This window comes from Lepus europaeus, chromosome 4, assembly GCF_033115175.1.
Source record: "Lepus europaeus isolate LE1 chromosome 4, mLepTim1.pri, whole genome shotgun sequence".
Classification (NCBI taxonomy): Eukaryota; Metazoa; Chordata; class Mammalia; order Lagomorpha; family Leporidae; genus Lepus; species Lepus europaeus.
Window position 1 is genome coordinate 33,800,984 of NC_084830.1, and position 12,394 is coordinate 33,813,377.

General features: G+C 36.7%; 1 protein-coding gene across 2 annotated transcripts in view; it reads left to right on the top strand.

Annotated features, from left to right (window-relative positions):
* The window catches only part of NUDCD1 (NudC domain containing 1), an 87,553-nt gene that overhangs the window by 35,725 nt on the left and 39,434 nt on the right, over positions 1 to 12,394 (top strand). For both annotated transcript variants that reach the window (XM_062188099.1, XM_062188100.1), the window contains exons 4-6: positions 1,881 to 2,061; positions 6,031 to 6,213; positions 8,390 to 8,594. In XM_062188099.1, coding sequence (XP_062044083.1) covers positions 1,881 to 2,061; positions 6,031 to 6,213; positions 8,390 to 8,594 — 569 coding nt within the window. The remainder of the gene's footprint in view (positions 1 to 1,880; positions 2,062 to 6,030; positions 6,214 to 8,389; positions 8,595 to 12,394) is intronic.

Here is a 12,394-nt window from a genome sequence, read left to right on the forward strand (position 1 = left end):
GGAATTTGTCTAATAGATTTATTTAATATTTCCGTCAATACAAATGTAATAGTTTTTTAGATAACATGTTTGTGGTATAAAAAAGAATTAGAAAGGATTTTGTGTGTATTTATTTCATGCGTAGATTAGCCTTTTTAAAAATGTCAGCATTTCAGGCCGGCGCCGTGGCTCAACAGGCTAATCCTCCGCCTTGCGGCGCCGGCACACCGGGTTCTAGTCCCGGTCGGGGCACCGATCCTGTCCCGGTTGCCCCTCTTCCAGGCCAGCTCTCTGCTGTGGCCAGGGAGTGCAGTGGAGGATGGCCCAAGTGTTTGGGCTCTGCACCCCAGGGGAGACCAGGATAAGCACCTGGCTCCTGCCATCGGAACAGCGCGGTGCGCCGGCCGCAGCGCGCTACCGCGGCGGCCATTGGAGGGTGAACCAACGGCAAAAAGGAAGACCTTTCTCTCTGTCTCTCTCTCTCACTGTCCACTCTGCCTGTCAAAAAAATAAATAAATAAATAAATAAATAAATAAAAAAATGTCAGCATTTCGGGGCCAGCGCTGTGATGCAGCAGGTTAAAGCCCTGGTCTGAAGTGCCGGCATCCCATATGGGTGCTGGTTCTAGTCCCAGCTCTCTGCTGTGGCCTGGGAAAGCAGTAGAAGATGGCCCAAGTCCTTGGGCCCCTGCACCCATGTGGGAGACCCAGAAGAAGCTCCTGGCTTCTGATCAGCACAGCTCTGGCCGTTGCAGCCATCTGGGCAGTGAACCAGTGGATGGAAGACCTCTCTCTCTCTATCTCTACCTCTCTCTGTAATTCTGCCTTTCAAATAAATAAATCTTAAAAAAAAAAAAAAAGTCAGCATTTCTAGGACTTTGGATCTGAACTGGCATTCCAATATGGGATGTGGCAGCCCAAGCAGTGACTTAACCTGCTGTGCCACAGTACATGCCCAGGTTTATATTTTACATGAAACTTACTGTGTTATCTTTTTTAAAATATACACAGAATCTTGGTTTGGGGAAATAAAGTTTACTGATTTTTCTTCCAAAGCTTTTCACTTTCTTGTCTTTGTAAACTTCCAGAAAATAAACAGGAAAAGAAATAGTAACAGTAAAAAAGCATACCTGCATATACACTTATACTCACATTATCCGGAAGTTGAGAGGAAGGGGTCTTATATGGAACAGGGCAACATTGATGGGCACATGCAGCCTTTTTTTGTGTAGAGCACTTTTTTCCCTTGATAATTCTTTTTGAGAAGATTGCTTGCACATCTCTTTCTACTTCACATGCTGTTGCGATGCCCCCTTGTTTTTGTTTTGAAGCCAAGATTAATGATCAGTTTTCTCTGTTACACAAATGAACATTTTTTTGAGTTCTTTCTTCAAAGAACATTATTTAAATGTACAGCCTATATAAAAGGGTTTTTAAATTTTTTTAAAATATTTATTTATTTGAAAGGCAGAGTTACAGAGAGGAAAAGGCAGAGTGAGAAAGAGAGAGAGATCTTCCATCCACTGATTCACTTCTCAGATGGCCATAATGGCCAGGGCTGGGCCAGGCCAAAGCGAGAGCCAGGATCTTCATCCACGTCTCCCACGCTGCTGCAGGGTCCAAGCACTTGGAGACATCATCTGCTGCTTTCCTAGGCCATTAGGAGAGAGCTGGATCGGAAGTGGAGCAGCCAAGACTCGAACTGCCACCTATATGGGATGTCAGCTCTGCACTCGATAGTTTAACCTGCTACATCACCGTGCCAACCCTTTAAATTTTTTTTAATTCCTTGTAGTAAATAGCCTCCAAAGTAATTGTTAGATTGTGAGAATTGTGCATATTTGCTTTGTGTTATCTGTGTTTATGTAACATATACATTATCGTTTCTAATTTTTTTGTAGATTATGTTTAATGAAGAGCTTGGGAATCCTTTTATCATAATTCACAGTATCTCATTGGAAAAAATGGAAGAACATTCAATAGCTATCCTACTTCTTCGAATAGAGAAAGAGGACTTGGATATGAAAGGAAGTGGTTTTTATGTTTCTTTGGAGTGGGTCACTATCAGTAAGAAAAATAAAGGTAAAACAGAATTCTAGAAACACTCACCTCTCCACTGTATGCCTCCCACCATGGTTCACTTCATCTAATAGATTTTGAAGTGCAGAGCTCTCTCTGTAAATGCTGTTAGCTTTTTCTTGGGCATTGTGTTTGGATTCTAGTGCCTACCACGCCTGAATGAGTATCTGTATCTGTATGAGTATAAGGCAGTTTCTCTTCGGTTACGGGTTGTAGAAAAAATTATTTATTTTTACAGCAATTATGCCTTCTGTATAAAAGGAAACATTAATAAAGTTCGACGAATTTAACATGTGCTTTTTTAATATAATGTATGCATTATCTTCCTATGTTAATAAATTTTTTAAGTAAATGTAAGTTAATGATACGTTACAGTGTAATTTAAATGTAAGTAGGTATGAATGTCTCCATGGAAATGAATACCTTCATTTTCACTGAACTTTGCCTGTTGTTTCTAACCTCAGGAAAATGGAATGTACCTTTTCTCACCTTGTGTGCTTCCATGTGTTAAAAGGTCCTAGACCTTGATCTCTGGAAGCTGTCAGGCTTCAAACTTGACATTAAAAATCTTTCTTGTGTATTAATTTGAATTTCTTTAATACTATTAACTTGCTCTTCACCTTTGCTTAGCACTTACTGCCTTGCCAAGTGACTTTAAGATAACTAAGGGACTTGGTTTCCTTCATGACTGTTTTTTCCCAGTTTTTATTAGCTTCCTTATTTATAAGTAAGTTAATATAACAAATTATCATTCATTACTATAGAAAATATTTCCTTTACCATAGCTACTAGATTATAATCTGATAAAGGCAATTAGTATTTTTTTACAAGAGGGCTTCCCCTTTTATTATAAAATCAACAACAAATATCTATATAGATATTATCTCAAAATAGTTTATAAGTAGGTTGATTAAATCTCATAGATTTATTCTTTGGAGTACTTAATGTAATTTATTTGTTCTTATTCTCAGGGTTGTAGTTTCATCTCTGGAAGAACACATTAACTTAAGACATTAGATTAAGTATTGGAAAATTTTCTATAAAGAACCAGATGATATCATACGGTCTGATCTATGTCACAGCTATTCAACTATGCCACTGTGGTACATAGGTAATACATAAATGAATAGGTACTACATAATAGGGTAATATATAGGCCGGCGCTGCGGCTCAGTAGGCTAATCCTCTGCCTGCGGCGCTGGCTCCCCGGGTTCTAGTCCCGGTCGGGGCGCCGGATTCTGTCCTGGTTGCTCCTCTTCCAGTCCAGCTCTCTGCTGTGGCCCCGGGAAGGCAGTGGAGGATGGCCCAGGTCCTTGGGTCCTGCACCTGCATGGGAGACCAGGAAGAAGCACCTGGCTCCTGGCTTCGGATCAGCACAGTGCGCCAGCTGCAACGCGCTGGTCGTAGCGGCCACCTTGGGGGTGAACCAACGGAAAAAGGAAGACCTTTCTGTCTCTCTCTGTCTAACTCTGCCTGTCAAAAAAAAAAAAAATAGGGTAATATATAAATGAATAAATATAGTTGTGTTCTAATAATACTTTTGTTTGAACATTGAAATTTGAATTTTAAATAGTTTTCATATATATTTAAATAATCAATTACAAAGATAAAATTCAAAGTTAGCTTTTAGGTCATATAAAAATAGTCCTAGATTTGACTCATGGGCCATAGTGTGTAGACCACTACTTTAGATGATAGAAACTTTGCTTTTTTTAAATTAAGATTTGTAATTAATCATCTTTTAAGAGAAATTATTTTGCATATTTCTTCTGCCCTTCTTCAAGGCACTTGGTTCTGTAACAGCATTAGCTCAGTCATGCAGTTCATCAGATCTTCTTGGAAAACAGCAGCAATGAATTAGCCCCATCATCTATTCCCTCTATCTTCCTTTGCATGCCTCAACTAGACAGATACATTTGGATTCAAGTTTCTTGTTTTCTTTTTGTTTTTCTTGATTTATTTATTTGAAAGGCAGAGTTACTGGATAGAGGGAAAGAAGAGATGCGCAGAGAGAGAGAAAGAACAAGAGATCTTCCCATCTGCTGGATCCACTGGTTTGCCACCCAAATGGCTGTAATGGCTGAGGCTGGCCCAGGCCGAAGCCAGAAGCCTGGAACTCCATCTGGGTCTCCTAAGTGGGTGCAGGGGCCCTAGGGACTTAGACGCCCTCCTCTTCTTTCCCTGGTGTATTAGCAGGATTTTTTTTTTCTTCCAAGTTTTTAGTTGTATTAATTTTCTTTATGGTTCCTTTAATCATTTTCTCTTTAATGTTTTAGTCCTTTCCCTCCTCAACTATTACCAGAACAATTGTGTTATTTTGTCTTTTATTTTCTAAATTAACAGAAAACTGTTTTTGTAAACTGTTGGGTGAAATATTTGATAAATTATATTTTGTGGTCAAGTAAGTTTGAAATTGTGACAATATTCCTGTTGCACATTATTCATATTAACTTTTCTAAAGATTTTTAGGGAGATGTAAAGTTTTAGTCTGGCAATCCCCATTTACTTAATGATGGACTCTACCTTTCGAGATGTTCCTGTTGTTTTCTGTCTCACACAGTGGGAAAAGCCGAAATATAAAATACATAATGCCCACAGTTGGATTTTCAAAGGCAGATAAGATGATTTGCCCTGCATGTACCTGTGAGGAAGTATAGAGGTTTTAGTTGATACATGCAATTGCAAGCCTACTCTTAAATATGTATGGTTTGAATGTGTGTATGTAGGTGAGGATTTAGAGTAAAAACAATGACAGATGTTTGAGAACATATTATTGTTTAAAACATAACACTGAGTTAGGATTTTCAGTTACTCAATTTAAATCTTACAAAATACAATCCACTTTAATAATACAACAGTGTGGAGGCCAGCACTGTGACATAGTAGGCTAGGCCTGTGCCTGTGGCGCTGCCATTCCATATGGGCATGGGTTTGTGTCCTGGCTGCTCCTTTTCTGATCCAGCTCTCTGCTATGGACTGGGAAAGCAGTGGACGATGGCCCAAGTGTTTGGGCCTCTGCACCCACGCGTGAGACCCGGCTGATGCTACTGGTTCCTGGCTTCAGATCGGCCCAGCTTTGGCTGTTGTGGCCATCTAGGAAATGAACCAGCAGATGGAAGACCTTTCTCTCTGTCTCTACCTCTCTCTGTCTGTAACTCTGCTTCTCAAATAGAGAAATAAATCTTAAAAATAAAAAATTAAAACAGTATAACAGTGTAAGTAAAGGTGTAAACTCAGCTGAAATGTTGTGAATACTTTTCAAAGTAAAAAAACAACTGTGTTCATAGGAGAATAAATTTAGTTAATATACCAAAAACTTTAGAGATGCAGTTCATTGTGTATGTCTTCATCATTATAAGTGCTATTATTTATGTTTGATTATGGTAGACAGGCACATTTATCTTTGAATCTATATAAAAATCATTTCTACTCTGAGTGTATTTCATTTTAAGGAAATCTCTTGTTAATAGTTAGAATAGGCACTTTTCCCTTATCTTCACTTTGAGGCTCTTTTCAGAAGATGCCCCTATCATATGGGAAAGTAGATAGGCTTTAGTCAAGGAGAAGGTAGGTCCTCCCAAAGCTGATGTTTCAGGTCAGTCAGTCACTTTAAAGGTAGAGCTCTGCTAGCCAATGTAAGTTTCTGGAAAATGGACATGTTGTATATGTGTGCCATTCATGATGATAGCCATGTGTGGCTGTTGGGCAGTTGAAATGTGGTTAATGTGACTGAGAAATTGAATTTGAAAATTTACCTAATTTTAACTAAATAGGTGCTTGCAGCCTTTGGCTACCACATTGGACAGCCCAGTCTAGAACAAAGTTCATCAGCTCCAATTTTTTAAAATAGGGACTAATTTACAGAAAGTTAAGTTGTCAATTTAAAATATATGATTAATATTCACATATTTTTAGAATTTTCTTGTGCGTTTTTGGTAATGTTTTCTTTTAAACTACTTTCTTATCTTACAGATACTAAAAAATATGAAATTATTAAGCGTGATATTCTCAGTGGAAAGTCGGTGCCACATTATGCAGCTATTGAGCCTGATGGAAATGGTCTCATGATTGCCTCCTACAAATCCTTCCAGTTTGTTAAGACTGGTCAAAATTTTGAAGAAAATATGGATGAGGACACATCAGAGAAAATCAAAGGTAATTTCACTTTTAATCCTAGAGCTATTTTGTGTTTATGTATATTCATATTTTTATATGTTTGTCTTTCTACTCAGGTTATAGTTTCTACCAGGGCAAGGTAGATATTTAATTTTTCGTTATTTTCTTTTACATTTCCCACAACAGTTCTCAGTAAAATATACTACCTAACTAGTGTGAACTGATTTAACAGTTGTAATTGTTTTGTTATTTTAATTACCAAAACTATTTTCTAAATACATCTATATCTTAGTGTGCTTGAGCAGATATTTAATAAATACTTACCAGAGGAATGAAATGCTTTCATATGCAGCATAGTGGTTGGAACTGGAGGACAGTATGTTAAGGACATATGTGGAAGCTAAGACAACTCAGTCTGAACATGATAGTAATTAGTAGAAGAAGGGAGACAGGGAAGGGTTGAGGGGATAGAGGGCACCAAATCAGAATTATCTGATTTGTAGAAGGGATAAGTTTGTTTTCTGAGCAAAGAGAAGAGAGGTACTCCATGGTTCCAGTCCTGGTAACAGAGAGGGAGAGATGTCGATTGCCTTGGTTTGACAGCAGTACACATCGCATGTATGTGTTGAAACATAACTAAAGTAATATATATGTTCTTATTTTCATACTAATCTGAAAAAAGGTTCCTTGAGGCAGAATCACTAAGTTTTGTCAGTATTGAATGAACAAATAAAGATGTTTTAGAATGAAAAAATTAACAAGGTCTTTCAGAAGAAATTTGTATTTGTACCAAAGAATATGTACTCTTACAGATATTTACGAGAAAACCCCTGTGTGATCATTGCAGAACTGTTAGCCAGAGTATAGTATAATTTACTTAATGGTGATTTTTACATATTTAATAATTATACCTATCATTCTTAAATCTTCTTTTTGTGTTAAATAATGTAATGATTAAAATGAAAATTAGCTTCATGTTTTCATGTAGAGTTAAGAAAATGAGTTCTTTGTTAAGTTTTTGGAAGTATTAGTACATGTTGGAAAACGTTTTCTCCAGGGTTTTTTCTATATATAAATATACATATTTATATATATAAAATATATATATGCATCTGTGATACAAAATATGCTTGGTGGTCTTTTATTGAGCCTCTTGATACCTTGGTTTCCTGATAACACTATATGTGGGGTTTTTTTTGTTTGTTGTTAAATTACCCTTAAGATCCATCTTCGAATAAATCCACCATTCTGTCTTAATTTTAATGTTAAATGCTGCTAAGCCCTTGCCAGGATAGGTATTCATATGCTAGACCATATGTCTTCTGAAAACTCTGGTGAACAATTGCTCGGGAATGAATGAATGTGTTAATATTTGGAACCATTCTGCCTAGATAGCTAAGACCTTGTGGCGCCCCCCCCTCCCTTTTTTTTCTTTCTTCCAACATACAACTTTCATTTAATTTCTTGTGGGTGGCAGTGACCCAACTACTTGAAGCATCACCTGCTCCCTCACAGGATCTGCATTGGCAGGAAGCTGAAATGGAAAGCTTAAGTCAAACCCAGGCACTCCAGTATGGGATACAATTATCCTAACTGGTTTCTCAACTACCTTACTATTTTCTTTCAAAGGTTTTAAGCACAATCTAAATACACAGAAAGGCACTTAAAACAATCAGTTGAAAAATTTATTTAGGTGTTCTGTATACTTTCTGTGGGGAGGGAATTAAAACATTCTTTCTTGTTGGTCAGGCTCTATGGCCTGTGTGTGGTTTTTATTTAGTAGACTCCAAAACATATTATCTGTCAGTGATTATATATAAAGTACTTTGCTAGCTTCTGTGGGAGACATATTTTGTATTCTTCTGAAATAGGAACCTACTGTGTGTGTGCGTGTGTGTGTGTGTGTGTAAGGAAAGAGGGAGGCAGGAGAGGTATACAAGGAGCCAGAGAAAGATGCAAATAAAGGATTACACTCATTAGTATATCTTATGGGTACTTACCTCCTGGAGCATTAGGTAAGTAAGAAGAAGAAAATGTCAAGGACAATTGCTACAACTCTTGGAGTCAAAATTCCCCAGGGAGTTCTGTATATGTTTATAATTCCTTTTTTTATGACACAATCACTAGGAAATATGCTAAGGTTCTTTTAACGGGCATTCTTTTATGTGTTGTGGTTTCCAATTTTGGATTATATAATGATTTATTTTCCAAACAGAACCTCTGTATTATTGGCAACAGACTGAAGATGATTTGACAGTAACAATAAGGCTTCCAGAAGACAGTAGGAAAGAAGACATTCAAGTACAGTTTTTGCCAGAACACATCAACATTGTGCTGAGGGATCAGCAGATTTTGGAAGGAAAGCTCTATTCATTGATTGATCATGAAAGCAGTACATGGATAATTAAAGAAAATAACAGGTACTTTAATGATGTCTGTATTTAGAATTTTATTTTTAATTTTACTATTTTTAATTTTATTCTTCTCATGATGGTTTTGTCAATAGTTTGGTCTGTGCTGCTCATTATTTTTCGAAAGATAGATTAAAAATGAAAATATGAAAGAGCATAATTATAGTTAATATTGATCATACCTAGTATAACTATGAAAGCAGTGTATGGTAGTGCTTTTCATTATCAGCTCTGTATACAGTAATAACAATAATATGTATTCACAGGTGAAAATATTTTTTAGTTGGCAGTTTTTGAATTTTTTAATACAGTTTTTTAAATTTAATTTTGATTTGCTAACTGTATAACTCAATCCCATTCTTTAAATATAAAAAAGGATATATGGTGAGAAGTGTTCTTCTGACCCAGGCCTGCCATCCATCTTTCTACTCCTCACAACCACTGTTACAATTTCCTTTTAGAAATCCTTCTTCCATGTATTCAAGTAGTATGTATTTTTTTCCGTTTTTTTAAGAAAAGAAGTTGCTAGTGAGTATTAAATATACACGATTATACATCTTTTGTTCACTCTCAACAATTAATCTTGGAGATCTTCCTTAAATAATATGTAACTTTTTTCATACTTTTTTATTGTTTCGTAGTACTTAACTCCATTAGCTGAGCCATCATTTAAAAAAAACTGATCCTCAATTGTTGGACATTTAGATTATTTCCAATCCTTTGATAGAGTGAATAGCTGTATGGGTGTCTACGTGTATATATCACAAGTGTAGGCATAAATGAAGAGTAAATTCCTACAAATGGAATAATTAATATTTCTTTGAATATTATGGTGAATAATTTCTTTTTTTATGGAATTGGCCACTTGCATATATTTTGTGAAGTGTGTATATCCAGGACCCAAAAAAAGCCATAAAAGAAATATATGAAATTAAATGTCATCAAAACACAATTTTTGCACATCAAAACTGAAAATTTCTGTTTTTCTAAAGAAGCTTGTAAGAAAACAATCTAAGACATGGACAGGGAAAAAAAGATTTATGGTACTCAAGTCAAACAAAAGACCTCCATTTTCAATGTATAAGGAATTCCAAAAAATTCAAAATAAAAAGACAATCCACTTTTTAAAATGGTCAAATTATTTGAATGGACATATCACAATAGGAAATACATGAATGTCTAGTCAGTACCTAAAAAAGTAATCATTAGTCCTTAGGGAAATTAAAGCCAGAATGAAAGACCAATGCATGGCTAAAACTCATAAGATTGATGGGATGAAATGTTGACAAGGATGTGAGCACCAACAACTCATGTGTTGCTGGTTTGAGTGTAAAGTAATACAGTCACTTTAGAAAAATGTTTAACAGGCTGGCTTTGTTGCATAGCAGGGAAAGCTGCTCTCTGGGATGCTGGCATCCCTTATGGGCACTGGTTCATGTCCTGGCTGCTCCATTTTGGACCAGCTTCCTACTGATGGCCTGGGAAAAGCAGCAGCAGATGGCCAAGCATTTGGGCCTGTCATCCATATGAGAGACCCAGCTGAAGTTCTGTCTCCTGACTTGGCCTGGCTCAGCCCTGGCCACTGTAGCCATCTGGGGAGTGAATGCGCAGATTAAAGATATCTCTCTCACTCTTTCTCTGTTACTCTTTCATATAAGCAAACAAAATCTTAAAAAAAAAGAAAAAGAAAAGAAGTGTTTAACAGTTTCTTACCAAGTTAAACATATGCTTATTTTTAACTTAGTAACAACTCCTTGATATTTAGCCAAGAGAAATGGAAATATATATTAAAAAAGCCAAAAAAATGTATACTCTTAGCAACTGGAAATAACTCCAGTGTTTGTGAATAAATGCATGTGGTATTGTCATACAATGAAATGCTACTCTGCAGTAAGAACTTATAGACACAGCAGTATGAATGAATGAAAGACATATGGATTGAAAGAAGCCAGAGACAAAAAAGTATAAACTGTATTATTCCACATATGTGAAGTTCTAGAACTGGTAAAACTAATCTCTGATGATATAAATGAGCACAGTGTTTACCTCTAGGGTCTAGAATTGGCTGAAAAAGCTTACAAGGAAACTTCCTGGATGGATGGTAGAAATCCTTCAGTGTCTTTGCATACAGCTGTATGCCTTTGTCAAAAAGTGAATGTTATACTTAAAATATGTGAATTTATGTTACATCTCAATAAAGGGAATCAAAGATATTTTAAAAGGTAAAACGATTTAATGTTTCAGAAGATTGTAATCTTCTGCTGTTACCTCCATGCCTCTTTTCAAGTCTGTTTTCCCAGATACCTCACCGCCCAATCAGTTGATCTAATAAAATCACATTTTTTGGTTTTAAATTGTCTTAGTAATTGAATTTAGTCAGGCAAACGAATAGTACTAGGCAGTTGATTTTTAAAATTAAATTTGATCAGAGATGTATATTTCTGGTTGATTGGTTAATGTTACATACTGATAAGTTAGATATTTGAAGTTACTGGTTCTTGATTAGTAATATATGACCCCTGTGAGTCTGATGTAAGTGAGTTATAGGAAGCTAAGAAATACTTCACTACTTCAAAAAGTTTTAGATTCTAACAACAGATATTCCAAATTCATTTTGTTAATGGAGACATTTGATGACTTAGTTACATTTTTTAATATACCAAAACCTACTTGAAAGCTTCTTTTAAAGACATTTTATATCTCCACATATTCTGTTTAGCAATACTGAAAGGGTCTTTTAAAAACCTTTTTATGTCTATTTTTTTTATTTTCTAGTAAGACTAAATTTATTTAATACCCTAGTAAAAATTTTGATTATAAGTATCCAACAGTATAAAAAGTACAAAACAGATCTGTAGATGTCTAATATGCTAATACAAAGTGCATGACTACATACAGTATGTCCTGCAGGCAGAGAAGGGGCAGGGGAGAAGACGGTGGCTGAGGTTTAGCAATAAATAAATAAATGCAGAAGTAGAGATGACTTACGTTATAGTATATTCTACCACCAGTACTGCAGCCAACATGTACAAAAAAAAGAAAAACAACAAAGCCATTTCGAAGTAACTCAGAATGGAGGATCATAACAGCGGACCCTTGCGTCCCCTTTTGAGGTGTTACGCCCCCAAGTCCGTGATCCCCCGAAAGTCACACCACCAGAGACCAAAGTTGAAGCTAATAAGCAGGGTCGTTTTTATTTCGAGTTCGAACTCGGGCCTCTCAGTGCTTCCAGGAGAGGAAGCCCCCCCGAGAAGCCCCGAGCCTAATTGTTACAGAGTTTTTATTATCCCTTACAAGCAAGTGTTAAGGGGATGCTGTAGATCAAGTTGACACTTCTGATAAGTCCAGGCATCGCAGCTGCTGACTCCGGGGGTAGTGGCTAGTTGTTATCTTAAGCTTCGAACCCTATAGGTATAGATAATTGCTTTACATTCCTGGGCCTGGGTCAGGGTAGGGTCACATCTGGCCAGATGGAGGGAAGGGGAGGGTACAATAACGAGTGCCAGGAATGGGCAGCGGTTCAGATCGTACAATAATCAACTTAATATAGTTACTGGATTACTTAACTCATCACCTAACATAATACATATTATAAAGTCTAGCATTGCTTCTTTTTACTAATGGTTGCCTAACAAGCTAACGTGGTTACGCTTTAGGTTACATTGAAATAATGATAGCACTAGTACAATGGATAATAAAGGCATAGTAAAAGCTGGTTGTGCAGGTGCCTTCTCAGAGGCAGTGGGAGTCAGGGGTGTGTGGGGTCGGGGGCAGGCAGGCTTTTTCCCACAAAGAAGAAATACAGCCTA